The 17,629-nt window shown below is 40.2% G+C and overlaps 1 protein-coding gene across 1 annotated transcript; it reads right to left on the minus strand.

Annotated features, from left to right (window-relative positions):
- Positions 1-5,059: 5,059 nt before the first annotated feature.
- On the minus strand, positions 5,060-10,249 carry LOC113118533 (uncharacterized). Its single transcript, XM_026287774.1, has 14 exons — positions 10,052-10,249; positions 9,396-9,494; positions 9,222-9,305; positions 9,039-9,101; positions 8,819-8,959; positions 8,400-8,736; positions 8,003-8,288; positions 7,275-7,508; positions 7,035-7,120; positions 6,754-6,858; positions 6,217-6,410; positions 5,902-6,066; positions 5,576-5,820; positions 5,060-5,263 (listed from the first exon to the last, which is right to left on the minus strand). The coding sequence occupies exons 5-11, from the start codon at positions 8,836-8,838 to the stop codon at positions 6,366-6,368; spliced, it is 1,113 nt and encodes a 370-aa protein (XP_026143559.1). The 5' UTR covers positions 8,839-8,959; positions 9,039-9,101; positions 9,222-9,305; positions 9,396-9,494; positions 10,052-10,249; the 3' UTR covers positions 5,060-5,263; positions 5,576-5,820; positions 5,902-6,066; positions 6,217-6,365.
- Between the last annotated feature and the right edge of the window lie 7,380 nt (positions 10,250-17,629).

Genomic DNA, 17,629 nt, shown 5'->3' on the forward strand with positions numbered 1-17,629 from the left:
GATTAATCATTAATTGATGATTTGTTATTATCATTATGGTCTTGTGAAAATAATAATATGGGCTGCGAGAAAATTATTAAGTGTAGTGCAGGCATGTTTCAGCCCAGTAGCCTAACACACCGTTCCTCAGAGCCAAAACACAGACCGAATTCTGTTCAGCTGGAGGGGATTGGGTTTTGGATAGTTATTCATGGCTTGTGGGGTCCAGATTAAGGTGTGAATTGCTCTTTCATATGGACAAGTGTCTTATGAGGCTTTCACTTGCTGAACCGGTTTATATAGGACTGTTGTTTTGGTTATATTCACAGTGCTGGCTCTCTCCGACGAGAGAAATGCAACATTCACGCATTACACTATTCCTTTTCATTTAAAAACATTTCAAGCTTTCTGTAGAAATATATTTTTAATGTAGGCTACCTATGTGAGACACCACGATATTATGTTAATTAAAAAATAATACATTCATTATCATGAAAAATTTAAGTGATGAGAAGGCGCCTCCCTGTTATTAATGCACATTAATAATTTTTGCACAAACACTTGAATATAAGCTTCTTATCACGAGTAAAATTCATGCCAACAGCCAACATATTTAGCTTGATCAGAAGGTTGACTGCAAGAGTCGAGCGGGATGTTAAGAGTTTGTTTCTTTTACTGATTATTGTAGACACAGACAGTGACTGCTCTATTTACAAATAAGTTCTATAAGAAAAAAAAAAACAATCTAAACCAGAGGCATAACGAGATGGAAATATAAACTAGAAAAAATAATAACAGGTCCTCCATCCATGACACATGACTCACTGCTGAGCTGCCAGTTTTAATCTGAACAGCTCTTAAAGCTGAGTGGATGGTTAAATGCATGATGGGCTAGTATTAAATTAATAATCTTGTTGCAGTTATAAATTTGACTGCTAAATGAATGATAAAGAACTATATAAAAACTTTTGTACAATTTCTTCGTCATTTGAATATTGATTTAAAAATCGGTTTAAATCATAAATCATATTTTTTTTCCTAAAAAAAAAAAAAAAAAAAAAAACTGGGATTTTTTTTTTTAGGCCATATGATATTACCCTACTTTATAAGCAAGTAAAGAAGGTTCCCTTTAAAATAATTTTAGTTATCAATTACTAAAGCTTTTTTTTTTACATCGTGTGAATGTTGTTGATTATAATGAGAGAACTTGCGTTTAATTGTGAGGACGTTTTATTAATTCTTTAGAGTTTCAAAGATTTAATCGTGCTGGTTTAATTTTATTCGTTTCTTGTTTTAGGCAAATTAGGCCTAAATAATGGGAACCAAATTATACACTGCTTCATATTTAAACAACAATTTCTTAATCAGTTTACAGACAAATGTCTTTTTCCCAATAGGTTATGTCAAAATAAAGGGCAGGTAACGAATAACAAAAATGCATGTTGTTTTATTAAAGGGGGGGTGAAATGCTCCTTTTCACTCAATATCCTGTTAATCTTGAGTACATATAGAGTAGTACTGCATCCTTCATAAATCCAAAAAGTCTTTAGTTTTATTATATTCATAAGAGAAAGATAGCGCGAATGAGCTTTTGCGTTGAGAGCATGTGGAAGCTGTGACATTACCGTGAGGGAAAACCCATCATCCAAAACAAACCATGGCTTACATTCAGATTCAGCCGTTTATTTATGATCCAGAATCAGATCCAGAGGTTGAAACTGAACGAAAGTAGCAGCAGCAACGACTCGCTCTGAGCGGGGCTCGAACCCGGGTCTCTGGCATGGGAGGGGACGCACTAACAAGGAGGCAGAGATATTTGAAGCAGTTTTACTCACTGCCTGCAGTTCCAAAACACGACCGTGACCCTTTTTCCTTGGGATTGCATCATCCTTAAGAAATAAACGATACGCAAATCCGTCCTCAAGCTGGGCCTTGTGAAAAAGCATCTTCGAAATGCAGGGAACAAACAAAAACACTCTGTAAAAAATAAACTCCATCCACTGGTCCCTTAATGCTGTTTTTTTTTTTTTTTTTTTTTGGTAATCTGTGCAGGGTTGTCTTGCCCTGGCAACCAAAAACACACTTCTTTTGTGACTTTTCGCGACGCTCTCGCTCTGATCAGTGAATCGCTCTGATCAGTGAAATGTCTGTGCTGGCTGCTCAGTAGAGGTGGGCAGATCGATACTAATATCGATAATATCGATACCAACGTTGGTATCGGTATTGATCGATACCAACGGGAAAATATCGATACTTAAGTTTCAGTTTCTCTCGTTTTGCGACCTGGCCGTGTTGTCAAAATGCTGCTACTGTCACAGAGCAGAGCAAGCTCTTAAGAATGCTGCTCGTGCTCGACACTGCTCTCCTCCCCCTCTCCTGTGTTGTACCGTCACGTGACTCACCACTAGCGCTACTTTCTTTTACTGTCTATGGCTACCACCAGCAGTCAGGCGCGCGCACCGCTCAGCCGCGCATTTCTAACAGCAGTCAGTCAGAGGCGGAGAGAAAGAGGAGCGTTGTATGGCTGTATTTTCAGGCCGATCTACCCTTTTTGTGTTAGCTGTGAAAGTGATCCTAGTTTCTATATTTAAACTACACATAAATGTGCACCAGACTTAATTATTTTTATTATTTATTATTTTATCAATAGCTGATTCTCCAAGAGCAGTGGATATTACAAGGCGCCTATCAGAAATGATTGTGAAGGACCTTTTTTTGTACAAGGAGAATTTGTTTTTACATTTTTTTTTTATATTTGTGAAGTAATAATTTTGTAACTTTGTTTATTTAAATAAAACAGAAGTAACCAAAAGTTGTTTCTGAACAAAAGCTTTTGTAGTACTGATTAATAACCCAAAATGCAAATCCCAAAAACAATTAAAAGTCATGAAAATTCATTTAGATTTAGGTTGAAGACGCATCCACCTTAATTATTAAAAAGTATTGGTATTGGTATCGGTATCGGCGATACTGGCCCTGTATTTACTTGGTATCGGATCGATACCAAATCTAGCGGTATCGCACACCTCTAGTAAATAATGCTTCTTCCAGCTCAGTGGTCGGAGTCGCGCGTTCATGAGTTTTGGGGGCGTGGCTTTGGAAGTAGCCCAGAAGGGAGGGGGTGGAGTGAATGGAAATAATGAGCTGTCTTTAAAACAGTCGTGAGAGGTCTACAGACACTCGATTTTTATACTTTTATACTTTTTCAGAGTACTTACATTTTAATTATGTATTGATATATATATAAAGTTTAAACTAATTTCGAAAAAAAGTTTTTTATACATTTTTTACCTACCCTGCCTTTAAAGGGGGGGTGAAATGCTATTTCATGCATACTGAGTTTTTTACACTGTTAAAGAGTTGGATTCCCATGCTAAACATGGACAAAGTTTCAAAAATTAAATTGTACATTTGAAGGAGTATTTTTGTTCCCAAAATACTCCTTCCGGTTTGTCACAAGTTTCGGAATTTTTTTTTCGAGTATGGCTCTGTGTGACGTTAGATGGAGCGGAATTTCCTTATATGGGTCCTGACGCACTTTTGCCGGAAGAGCGCGCGCTCCCGTATAGCAAGGCTGAGCATTTACCTTAGACTAGCGGAGAGGAAGGAGCACAGTGCATGTAGTGACATCATGTCAGAATCACATGTCATAAAAATTACTTTATAATTATGAAGATAAACAAACAAGATGTATTTTAGTACTCACTATAAAGCTAGCATATTGATATTGGTAAAGTTTAAAATATATATTTTTTGAATCGTTAACGAGCTAGTTATCTATAAGGCAAAGCTAAAAACAGGTTGCATGATACACGTTTTTCCATTACCATCATTTACACTGTGATGAAGATGAATTTCGTGTAAGATTCATAACATATACGTTGTTCTGCATGTAAGAGTTTCCATGATGAAAGCATTGTTGACTGATGAGGACTACACTCCAGAGACAAGTACCGCATCGTCAGCTCGAGGACAGGTCCGGGGTCGAGGGTGAAGCAGAGGAGGTCGTGCAAGAGGCCGTGCAACTAGGGTCAGAGGAAGTAGAGGCCGAGGACGGGTTGGTCGAAGTGCAGGGCAAGGAGCACTTCTTGGACAAGAGGACCTGCGTCGAGTTTTGGATCTTCAAGCTCAAACAAGGGCATGTGAACAGGTATATATGATCTGGAGTGTAATGTGCACACAAGTCATCTCAGAGAACACGAAGCTATATAAAAATTAAATAAAAAATTGAATCATGTTGACAAATTTTCTGTGTAATCACACCAATATTTAAATTTTTTTATATAATTTGTAATTATATATTCCATTGCAGGCCAGAATTCGAGGACTGAGCCTGGAACAAGCACATCAAGTCCTGGAGCTCTGCCTGACGCGTGACCCAAGTCTTATGTTTGATGTTCTGGAAAGGATGTCAGAAAATGCTCCTCCACCAGGCCCTCTTGTGTCAGGGAAACCCCCTTGGTGTGTCTGCCAGCGGTGCAGAGGAATGGCCACATTTGTAGAACAAAAGTGCTGTGGACAACATCCCGATTATTGTATTTCCATACTGCCACACGAAGGTCAACACATGGAAGCCTACATTTTGGAGGAGGGTCTTCTGCGCCTTGCCAGACGTATCTGGAATGACATTCGAGCATTGACTGATAATCCAGAACCAGGACAAAGTAATAGACAGTTTCGTCATGCAGCATACAGGCAATTTGTGGTGTGGCAGTATGGAGCATTGGGACAGGGTCACAGAGTCATGATACCAAGTTGCTGCGTCTGGAAGATATGCGATCGTTATCCTGATCCACTGCAACAGTACAGAGGTTTTATTCCTAGTAGAGTCTAAGAGTCTAGAGTGCTTTAGAGAACTGTCCATCTATTGTGTGGATGAATACATGTACATAGTTTCTGTGTTTTACATTCTACAATATTAAAATTATTTTTTTTGTTTGGTATACTATTTTCTTCGTTTATTTTTAAATAAAAAAATGTACTGAAAATGATAAATTAATTCTTTACACTTGCAATAGAAACCACATTTGATTACAAAACTAAATGTATGTATTATTTCTGCAATAACGACAACCAAATGTAGAATGTCACTTTTTTATTTCTGAATTACTAAAGCTAGAAACTATAATCACAAATATAAAAAAACATTAGCACAATCAACAATAACACATAAGACATTGGGTTTCCAGAGGTATCTTGACTGGTAGATGGGTCAGACTTGGGACGTAGCATCACATCAGCTATGGTCCTGTGGAGATTATTCATTGTTTCGGCAGCGATTGACCTATACAAAGAATATGATAATTATCTCTCTGACATGATTACCACATTTAAAAAACAAACACATTACTGTTAAATATTATAACGTTATATATATAATCTATTATGGGAGAAGAGTTTTATTTGATTGTGTGTTTATCTTGGCCATAAATGATCGTTATTATACACTTTTTTTTTTTTTACTTAGTATGCCAAAATCATATCTACTACTACATTTGTCTTGGATAATAAAGTTTTTTTTTTTTTTTTTCAATAAATCCATATAGCTCATAAAATAGCTGGTACTACTAGAGTTACCAGTATTTAAAGAACTCACCTAACCCTCTGCTGACTTGAATTTGCAATAGCTCCTGTGTTGATGGAGCAGGTGCACCAGACAGTACACCATGTTGACGGGGATCATCAGGTCTCCTGGTTCTGCTTCTAGGAATCCCCTTATTAGCTGATATCCGTCGAAGGAGGATGGCACGCTGTAGGTCAGAGATGTAGCTGTAGTCCTTCTCCACCTTCAATGAGTATAACCTCCACTTCCTGGACTTTTTGTTGTACACCTTGCCATACCTGACAATATAGAGAAGTGTATCAGCTTAGTGAAAAGTGTACAATGTAACATTTATTTTATAAAAAGAATTCAAAACTTACTGAATTGTGCCATCAGCTTTTCTCCTGGCTGGTCTATGGAGATGATGGTTGTAATCGAGGCCAGCCAGCATGGTACGAGCAGCATAAACTGGTGGGGAAAAGCTGAAGCGCTTGCTGGCATACATCAGTATGTGGTTGTGAAACGACTCCAAATCTGCAGTTGACCTGAGTGCACATTAGATAAAAATACATACAATATGTTTTTTTTTATAATAATCTTGTTCATGTAATATCGACGTCAATTACAGTAAAATGTCTTTCACATAGTTGATTTGACCATTTACAATATAGAGCTATATAAAGTTGCTTATGTACCTGAAATTCAGATACTTGGGGACGACCTTCAGCCAGCGATCATCGAGAATAATTTCAGCCAGCCTCTCATGTGCCACTGAACCACTCTCAATCAATTCTTTATCTCTGTCGTCCAGCAAGGGGCCATGTTTACACTCACCAAGAGCCCACTAGTGTTCTCCTGTGACATGGTGCAGGACTCCCACCCACATGTCCTGTGGTAAAACATTTACAAACAGATTTCAAATTCTACTTGCATAAACAAGTCACAACAAGATTTTACACAAACAGCATAAAAACTTGTAATTTTTAGATTTAAAAAGTGATGGACTAAAGCATTATATATGTAATTGAATGCCAAAAGTAATAACAAATACACATAATATGTCACAACATTTGTACAATAAATACCCACTATATCAGTTATTTCATTTTTAAACCTATAAACCAAAACGGGTGATTATATAAGTTAGATTAGTTTATGAAAAGAGATGCTTCAATTTCTTCTCTTTCTAAATATTGAAAATGAAAAAATATATCAAAGAAGAAAATACTCACAATAAACTCTTCATAGGTATCGGCCATCTTACAGCAGTACCAGAAGTGGTTGCAGATGTCTTTATTCCACATCTGGAGAATGGCACACCCCTTTTGCTGCCCTGCCTGGATGCATAAACAATTATTCTTTTGTATTAGGTAAACTATGATTATGTCAACAGGATTAAAAATACAATAATATATTTAAAAAATAAATAAAAAGGTATGGAAGGGTGCTGTTATGTAAGTTTTTATTGTGATCAGATGAAATGTGATTACTGATGCGGATTTATTATACTTACTGCATGAATTTTTTTGCTCAAGTTTTTGGACCCATGCCAGACATCCAGAGTGTGGTGGACTCCGCTGTTTCTGTATTTCCATTTGTCTGGAGGACAAAAGCTAGGAATTGAATGCATACTCACCCAAAATAACCCAAAACAATATCATGTCATAATCAGAGTGATGTATTTTGTCTGTAATGAGTGCAGAAATTTGGGGTGCTTTACAAAAACCATAAAGACTATAGGAAAGATACTTACTGAAGAGAGCTGATATTTGAGAATGAGCATTGGTACAAATTTCAGTCAAGTTTATTTCTTGACGGAGTGCCTCGAAGGTCTGTTGAAAGGCCTCTTTCTCCATTACAACAGAGTTCCTCATGGTCTCCCTCTTGTCGATGTTGACCATACTGATTATATGTTTAGTTTCATTTTCCGTTGTTGAATATGTGCAATACTGTGCACAGAATCCAGGACTGTCCATCCGAGCATCACCTTTTATAAGGGAATGCAAAAGAACTAAATACTGTTCAACAATGACATACTCATTTTATACATACAGTATATAACTGCATAAAATCACTGGGCAACCATAGATGAGATTAGCTCTGTATAAGGCCGGTATCTTTTACTAATTGAAGATTTTGTAAAACAAACAACACAAACATTTATACATCAAAGTTTCTGTTTCCATTTTACCAAGTGATGTTTAGTTACTGGTATTTCACCTATAGTGGGGTTGTCACCTTGACAGTGGTGCTGATTGTCGTTGACCCACACTGCCATCCTTAAAGTCAATAGGGTCACATGAGGCAAGGTGTAAAAAGAGGGTTATACATACAAATCTGAGGATCACATTCTATGAGGTTTAGTCATCATTCACACCTTGCCTCTTGTAAATGCATGGTAGATCAACGACCATCTTTTGAAATATTCTGTACTCTCTTTTAATAGATATCCTGTTTATTTGTGTGTGTATGTGAATTTACCTAAGGCCACAATAGGCCCTTTGGACTGTAGTTGGGCAATGATTTCAGCTCTCTTCTCCTTCCAGAATTCCTTTATGGTGTCCACACAGTATGAGTCTTGTATTCGGAAAAAAGATGACTTCTCCACCATCCTCATATTCATAAATTTAAAGAGAAGTGAAATCTTGGCATAGTTGTTGCCAGACAGCAGTATGTTACATGCCAACATAAAGTCCCCAGCAAGCATTCCATATTTAAAATTGGGCTGTAAAGACCATTTCCAAACAGTGTGACCATTACAACATATCTGAAAAAGAAAGACAATTAAATATATATATTTAACCTATATTACACATCTAAAACATTTGAAATTGTTCAAAACATGTTATCAATACAGTCACACAAAGTTCAGACTCACCCATTCCACAATTGCAGCTGTACCCCTGGAATGGATGTTGACCTCAAATGGTTTATGTGCCCCACACTCTGCATTTGTGTTTGTGTCCTTAGCAGTACACATGTTCACAGGTAGAACAAGATATTCGGCAAGCAGCTTCAGACAACAGTGGTATGTTATAGATGCTGGCTGGCCAATTATGTCATCCTCAACCATGATTTTAGTAGTCTCTGGGATTGGATGTATGTCTGCAATAGTAGGGTCTTGGGAGTTGTCTTCAGCATCGTGCACAGTGTCCTCCATACTAATTGTTTGAAGGGAATTCAGACAAATCAGAGTCTTCAGTGCACCGCCAGTCCTGTTGTAACACAAATATTTAAAAAATATCTAGCAAACATATGAATAACTTCAATATAATAGTCATACATTATTGAGCCTACCACACACAAATATGTGCCATTTAGTCCTCATCATCACTGTCATCATAGTATGTATCTATTTCCTTTGTTTCGTCTTCTTCAAATGATGACACAGACTTTGTCTCCATATCAGGACACCAGGTGTCATCTTCCCAATCGATACTATGTAGTAAAATTGGAAAATTATATTCAATCTAACATTATAATTTAAAATATCTATTCAGTCAACACAACAACTTACATTGAGTTTTTAATGTTGTTAAATTCATCTTCACTGATGACATCGAGATCCAGTGATGACATACTAAAGAGAGATAAAAAATAAGATTTTATGTCACCATCACTGGTTGAAGTAATGATAGAGACAATAACTATAAAGTGAAGTTTGATAAAAAATGTATACAAATGTCTCACTAATCAATACCTTGCATCTAATTCCTGAATGTTTTTATCCTGTACGCTGCTACTATCCAACTCTTCAACTCCAGGGACTGAGAAGTCATCATCTCTGGAAAAATGACAATAAAAACAGATAAATATGTTGATTGTTATAAAAACTGTCACTCGTTCACTGAACGACACAACATACAAGTCTCACCTGTCCGAAAGCGACTCCGAGACAATAGTGGATACAGGTGGTGGTGCCATTGTAAATCCACTTTTCGATGGTGTGGACGTTGATATGTCTTTCTCATAACTAATAAAAAAAAATTATACAAATCAACACAACAATTACATCACATTTATAAAATGTCTTGATTACAGATAAACAGAGTAACATACACTCAAATATCAACTCACAACTGCATTGCAGACACAAAATAATAACACACACATACAACAAAGTGTGTACGACACACACAGATACAAGATAAAGACAGCAGTAAACATAGTTACAGAATATAAAAACAAAACAAAGGCGAAAAAAACGTACAGGTAAACTTACAGGTGAACATGGTAAAAGAGTTAGACAGAGGGTAAATATAGTTCTAAGAAAAGTTCCTAGATGCGGAGTAACGTTAGGCCTACTATCTGTTAAACATGTATTTAGTTATCTAAAGCAAAATTATGCACAATTCAACACTATAGCTATCATCTTGAGCTAGGCCTATAGATTATTTATCGTCTCTACTACGGCTCGCTAAGTAATGTTATGTTAGCTATATTACGCAGCTACGTGTGCTAATGACACATGCTTCATGAAAAAATAAACAAAAAAATATGTATGATCAAAATACAAAAAGAAAGATTTACCTGTCCAGCAGAAATAAAGCCATCAAGGAGTCACTTTTCAGCCCCTTGAGTTCCCTCAGTTCTCGCCATCGCTGGAAAGCCACACCGATATTAACTCGCGTTTTATTTCTTTGTTTATCCAAAGACTTTTTGTTCATTGCCTTTTCTTGTACTGTTACGGTCTTCCTTTTTTTTGCCTGGTTTGCCTTCAGTAACTGCATAGGCCGGTACTGTGAATTTTGCTTGCTCTGCCATTGTTTTGGTATTCCTAGGATCCGTTCCTCTTGAATTCCTCAAATCAAACGTGCGTGCGCAAGTGGGCAGGTCATGTGTGGCAAAAGGGTGGTTGCCATGGTTGCGAGAGAGTGACAGTCGCCTAAGCCAATCCTATGTTTCGTCCCGAATGGAAATAATGAGCTGTGTTTAATACAGATTAAACGGCATAGAGTCACCCGATTTTTATACTCTTTATATCAGAGTACTTACATTTTAATTATGCATTGATATATATAGAAAGTTTAAACAAATTTGGAAGAAAGTTGTTTATAAATTTTTTACCTACCCTGCCTTTAAATTTACTTGTAAACAATACACAATGACATTTCCCTTACAACAGCCAAATAAACCTATTAATAATCGGAGTTGCCTAAATTGTAAATAGCTCGATGGTCATACTTACTGTAAGGTGCTCAGGTATAACCTACAAAGGTAGGTAAAAAATATTGTTGGTTACTTGCTAATTACTGTTAATGTTATGCCCAAAAATGCCAGCGCGAGCAGCCGCCATTTTCTCAGCGTGAAAGAAGCGAGAGGCGAGTGAAAGACATTATGGTAAGTAATGTTAAAGATTCAAAATGTAAAGTTATCGAAACAAAGGAGCTTAACGTTATATAAAAAAAACCGCGGACGCGGTTTTCGCCTCAGACACGGAGGTCTTAATGGCCTCATTTAACATTACTGAACGGAAGAGGTACTTTTAACATAATGTCCGTGAATGTCTTATATCATATTTACATATGTTTTTGCATTATCTGCACTTTTTGAGGTGTTGATAGATGGTTATGATTATGGTTACACTCATGTTAATTTGTTGTCTTATTTTTCGCAGTTAAACTGAGTGTACATTAGTTTCCTAAAGGAAACTGCATTATGTAATAAAGACTAGCGTAATTATCTTGAGGCTGTTGAAGTGGTAACTGTTAAAAGTATGTTTTACATGTAATATTTCAGACTCGTCAAGTTTGTGTCTTCGCTGTGTCTCCACCGAGAGTTAAAGACACAGCAGCTGTTTATGTGAGAGTCACAGACTGAGTGAGGAGGAGGAGGAGGTGTTCTAGGCTTCTTCTGAAGAGAGGGACAGATGGGTTTAAGGCGAGTAAACTTCAGAATTCCATTAAGTTATCTTTATTTTTACTAAGACTAAAATTAATGTTTGTTTTTGTAGATGTTGAAAGCCAGAGATATAGGAGAGCATCATTCTTTTGAGATTTTGTGTAAGTTATTTTTAGAAAATAAATGTTTCTGTTGTCTCCTGTCTGATTACTTCACACTTTGATGCAACAACATTGTGATTACATGCTCATTTCATTAAAACCATTCATGTCTGTGTTGTTCATTTCAGAACTCAAACCAACTTTGGAGTTGTCTTATCTGATTTGGAGAGTCATCGTTCTTGGTCTTCCCTCTTAAAGGAAAAGTTCACACAAAAAAATATATAAATATTTGCCCTCATGTCATTCCAAACCTATAAGACTATGTCTGTCTTTATGACACAAATGAATATATTTAGAATTTTCTCATAATTTTATTAATCCATTTATAGTCTAGATAATCAGTATTTTCAAGCCTCATAAATACAGAGTTATTGAAGTTATTCATTCCGATATTTATATATGAATACATTTTAAACTATATGATCGCAAACATGTATGTTCAAAATAAAATACTGGTCTCCCAGACTAGCAATGGAGGACACAAATTAAGAGAATATTAAATATATTTGTTTTCCAAAAATTTGCAGAGTTTGTATGGGTCTGGAACAATATGGGGGAGAGTAAATTATGACCATTTTTATTATTTGGTGAATGAACCATTTGAAGAGCAGCCCTCCACGTACATGAATATTTGTGAGGTATGTGAATGTCATCTGTTTTAATGTTTCAGTAAAGTAGCTTTCTGAAAGCAATATATTTATTCAAACAAATGACATGCCCTCACACTAGTGCTGCCATTATAGCCTTCTAGAGCGCTGTGGTATACAGAGACATTAAACAACCACACAAAGTGTTGAAATTTTAAAACCGATTATTTACCTGTCCTTACGGATGTGAATACACCTCTATCTGAAAATTGTGGTCTAGTGAAAAAATGACAATATCTAGAATATAATTAATTAATGTCTATAATATTTTTCCCTGACCTTTTGAATTTATTTTGTGTTGTAGGTTAGACATTGGCACTACATCAGGAGTTTCATCTGTGTCGGGCTGATGCCGGAAACTCTCCTTGTCTTATGTTTATTTGTTTAATGTGTTTTTATGTTTGCTTTTTTTTTTAAGCATGTACTGTATATTTTTGATAGTGTATCTGAAACTTGGTCTCCTTTGTCACAGCTTGTGAGTGGTGTTTAGTGAGAAAGAAAAAAAAATGAATTCCTCTCTAAGCCAATTATGTTTTTTTCATGTACTCCAAATAAGGAACTAAGATTTCAATAAGTAGCTTAAAATGCCCATGTCTTGTTTAGTAAGTCCGTTACTCATTCATTAATTAATTCAAATGGCTGATTAATTTAGGGATTTAGTAAAGGGCTCTCTTTATGAATGGTCTGTTGAATCATTGGTTCACCCAATTCATTCATCCATCCATCCATCCATCACCTTATGCTTAAGCTTATCTGGGGCCGGGTCGCAGGGGCAACAGTCTAAGCAGAGATGCCCAGACTTTCCTCTCCCTAGCCACTTCCTCCAGCTCTTCTGGGTGAACTCCAAGGCGTTCCCAGGCCACCTGGGCGACAAAGTCCCTCCAGCGTGCCCTAGGTCTGTGCCCTGGAGCCTCCTCCTGGTGGGACGTGCCTGGAACACCTCCCTAGGAAGGCGTCAAGGAGGCATCCGAAATAGATGCCCAAGCCACCTCAGCTGGCTCTTTTTGATGTGGAGGAGCAACGGTTCTACTATGAGCTCCTCCCGAGTGACTGAGCTTCTCACCTTATCTCTAAGGGAGCGCCCAGCCACCCTACGGAGAAAGCTCATTTCGGCCGCCTGTATCCGGGATCTTGTCCTTTCAGTCATGACCCACAGCTCATGACCATAGGTGTGAGTAGGAATGTAGATTGACCAGTAAATCGAGAGCTTTGCCTTACAGCTCAGCTCCTTCTTCACCACGACAGACTGGTACAGTGACCGCATTACTGCAGAAGCTGCACCGATCTGTCTGTCAATCTCCCGTTCCATCCTACCCTCACTCGTGAACAAGACCCCAAGATACCTGAACTACTCCACTTGAGGCAAGAACTCTTGACCAACCTGAAGTGGGCCATCCACCCTTTTACGACTGAGAACCATGTCCTCGGACTTGGAGGTGCTGATTCTTATACCAGCCGCTTCACATTCGGCTGCAAACCGTCCCAGTGCATGCTGAAGGTCCTGGTCTGAGGAGGCCAACACAACAACACCATCCGCAAATAGCAGCGACGAAATCGTATGGTCCCCAAATCGGACACTCTCTGGCCCTTGGCTGTGCCTAGAAATTCTGTCCATAAAAATTATGAACATAACCGGTGACAAAGGGCAGCCCTGCCGGAGTCCAACATGCACGGGAACAGGTCTGACTTACTGCCGGCAATGCGAATCAAGCTCTTGCTCCAGTCGTACAGGGACCGAACAGCCCTAAGCAGGGGACCACCGACCCCATACTCCCAGAGGACCCTCCACAGGATGCCGCGAGGAACACGGTCGAATGCCTTCTCCAAATCCACAAAACATATGTGGACTGGTTGGGCAAACTCCCATGTACCCTCCAGCACCCTGGAAAGGGTATAGACCTGGTCCAGTGTTCCATGACCGGGACGAAAACCACGCTTTTCCTCCTGAATCCGAGGTTCCACTATTGGCTGAATTCTCCTCTCCAGTACCCTGGCATAGACTTTCCTGGGGGAACACACCTAGGAACACACTAGTTTCCTAGTTGGAACACACTCTCCGGTCACCCTTCTTGAAAAGAGGGACCACCACCCCGATCTGCCAGTCCAGAGGTACTGTCCCCAACCACCATGCGATGTTGCAGAGGCATGTCAGCCAAGACAGCCCCACAACATCCAGAGACTTGAGGTACACAGGGCGGATCTCATCCATCCCTGGTGCCTTGCCACAGAGGAGCTTTTTAACTACCTCGATGACTTCAGCCAGGGTAATGGACGAGTCCTCTTCCTAGTTGGAACACACTCTCCGGTCACCCTTCTTGAAAAGAGGGACCACCACCCCGATCTGCCAGTCCAGAGGTACTGTCCCCAACCACCATGCGATGTTGCAGAGGCATGTCAGCCAAGACAGCCCCACAACATCCAGAGACTTGAGGTACACAGGGCGAATCTCATCCATCCCTGGTGCCTTGCCACAGAGGAGCTTTTTAACTACCTCGATGACTTCAGCCACGGTAATGGACGAGTCCTCTTCCGAGTCCACAGCCACTGCTTCCTCAATGGACGACAAGTCGGTGGGATTGAGGAGATCCTCTAAGTATTCCTTCCACCGCCCAACGCTATCCCCAGTAGTGGTCAACAGGTGTCCATCTCCACCGTAAACAGTGTTGGTAGGGCACAGCTTCCCCCTCCATTCAAATGTGGATTAATTCAGAAAGGAAATACTTTTTTGTAGCGATCAACCGATTCATCTGCTGGCTGATTAATGGGGACAGTTTTCTGGCTTTTTTTTTATTATTAATCGGCATCGACCAATTGTGATGCAAATTAAGATGATTTAAAAGCAGGGCAGCTAAGCGTTGTTGTGGAATGCTGTACCAGAGAGAATCTCTCTCTCTCAGAGACAGAGTGGCGCACACTCTTAGGGGCCGTCTACACAATGTTTTCAGCAAAAAATTAAAAAAACTTAATTAACAACGGCATTACGGGGACTGAAAACATATTTTTGCACGAATCTTATCAGGCATCTTCGAGGGTCTTCTTGGTGAGAAGAAAACCACTTTAACAGGTTCCACTTCAAAGCGTAAGCGTGTCTCATAGACGGTGCTCTCGCTGAAGTGATGGTGTCAACTACCTCTTGGGCTAGGTCACCTCGAACCTCAGCATCCCATCCATGGGCCAGACATGAAGTTTCCAGAGGTCTGGACACGAGTGCCACAGGGTGCCCCTTCTCTGAGTCTGTCATGAGGAGCATTAGCTCTGGGAACCAGGTCCGAGTGGGCCAGTAGGGCACCTCAAGCAGGACCTGCTCCTTGTCATCCCTGACCTGACACAGTGTCTGTGCGAGAAGTCTCACTAGGGCAAACGCATACTTGTGCAGGCCCCGCCGCCAGCAGTGTGCCAGTGCATGCATCCCGAGTAATTCCCTGGCAGCTGGCAGTAAGAGGTTTCTGGAGAGGCAATCAGGTTTACCTGAGCAACTCCAAAATGTCTCCAAATCATCTTGACCGTCTGGGGATGGAGTTGCCATTCTCCCGGGAGCTCGTTGGCTAGCCAGTTGTGCAGCCCAGGAATGTGAACAGAATGAAGCAACCTCAGATGCTTCTGAGTCCAAAGGAGGAGGTGGTGGAAGATTTTTGACATTTGACGGGAGCACAAACCACCTTGTCATTTGGTGTATGCAATGGTCGCAGTGTTGTCTGTGCGGACTAGTACATGCTTGTCTCATAAGTACCCCTTAAGATGAAACTGAAGCTGAAACTGCAAGCCCATTGTTCTTGGCCCCCAGTGGTTGAGGCATCTGTGTGGACCATAGGATTCAGGACTCAGCCATGGAGCCAGTGCTGAAGTGGTCTCATATAGAGCAGCCCCAACTGTGTGACTGCCGCTGCAGCTGCCATATGCCCCAGGAGGCTCTGAAATTGTTTCAGTGGGACTGTTATCCTGCTCTTGAACATATTCAAGCAGTTCAACACTGACTGAGCACGTTCCTGTGTGAGGGGTGCTGTCTTTTTGACTGAGTCCAACTCATACCGAGAAAAGAAATCCTCTGCATCGGGGAGAGTTTGCTCTTTTCGCAGGTGTCCTGAAGGCCCAACAGGCTAAGGTGTGAGAGCACCAAGTCCCTGTGCTTACACAACTGTTCCTGAGACTGAACAAATATGACCCATTTGTCGAGGTAGTTGAGAATTAAACTACCGTTCATTCAGAGGAACCAGGGCTGCCTCCGTAGGGGCCATAAAACCCTGTCCTGGAGGAACTGGCTCTATCGCATCCTTCGCCAGCAGGACTGTGATCTCTGCATGCAAGACTGGGGCATCTGCCACTTTCAATGAAAGAAAAGTGGATGCCCCTGAACTTGGGAGTGCGTTGGGTGAACTGAATCGCATAGCTGAGTCTGACAGTCCAAAGAAGCCATCGAGACAGGCTGGGTCATGCCAGTCTCTCAGATGCCGTGCAAGTGGCACTAATGGAACTACAGGCATACCCACAGTGGGGCAGCGAGGAAGAACGCAAGGACCCAGCCCTGGCATCTCGTTGCTGGTCCAAGGTGGGGTCTGAGTGACTTTTGGCTTTTAGTCATTGCTTTCAGCCATGCTTTTTTGCCATTACTTTTTGCGTTCCTTGAGCGCCATTCCAGCATGCTCCGGCTTGTACACCTACTGCTACTTAGCCACGATGAGAAGAATGCCACCTGGTCTCGTCAAACTTTACTTCTATTATTTTACTTTAGTTTATTTTCTTTTCCATTGAGAGTTTCAAGTTAAGTTTTGCCTAATGATTTGTCTCTGAGTGTGAAAGACTTCAGCCACTGGTTGTGCTAGTAGCAATGCAGTGGGGAAAGGAGCAGGAATCTGTTTCTGCAGCCTTGAACACAAAACACTGGAGGATGCTGATCTCCTGGATCACTCTAAGGGTCTTAAAATATGGAATATGCAGATGTCGCCCTAGAGTAGGTGCTGAAGGTCTTGAACATGCAAGCAAAGGTACCTTTGAGTGAATGTCTGCTTGGTGGAGCTTAACCTTGTTGCAGATGTCTGTGTGTCTTCTGCCTCTCTGGGCTAGAGACTCAGAACTTGATCGATCCACTTTGTCTCTCTAGGCTGGACGTGCTGCATCTGTTATTGTCTTGCTGGACGAAGACTCTTAATGAAGTCTGAACGTAGATTTTCTCTTTCGTCACAGGCTGGAGGCTCAGAACATGGTTGCATCTGTTTCTCCCTCAAAGCTGGAGATTTAGGTCTTGGCATCTGTTATTGCCTCTTCCCTCACAGACCCAAGGCTCAGAATGTTGGTGATCTGTTGAAGTCCTTCCCTTCACAGGACTCAGACTCAGAATGAAGGTTGATCTGTTGAAGCCTTTCCTTCACATGCCGGAGACTCAGAACAGTTGTTGATCTGTTAGTGTCTCCTAGGTGTGACAGAGACTTAGAATCGAGGTTGATCTGCTATCGTCTCACCCA

Source organism: Carassius auratus, chromosome 18 (assembly GCF_003368295.1).
Source record: "Carassius auratus strain Wakin chromosome 18, ASM336829v1, whole genome shotgun sequence".
Taxonomy (NCBI): domain Eukaryota; kingdom Metazoa; phylum Chordata; class Actinopteri; order Cypriniformes; family Cyprinidae; genus Carassius; species Carassius auratus.

Excerpts from the sequence above, each read along its gene's own strand:
- LOC113118533 (XM_026287774.1), bottom strand. The coding sequence starts at position 8,838 with ATGGCACATATTTGTGTGTG. Across the intron at positions 8,737-8,818 it reads ATGGCACATATTTGTGTGTG|GACTGGCGGTGCACTGAAGA; the intron begins GTAGGCTCAATA and ends GTGTTACAACAG. Across the intron at positions 6,859-7,034 it reads TGAGCAAAAAAATTCATGCA|GCAGGGCAGCAAAAGGGGTG; the intron begins GTAAGTATAATA and ends TTATGCATCCAG.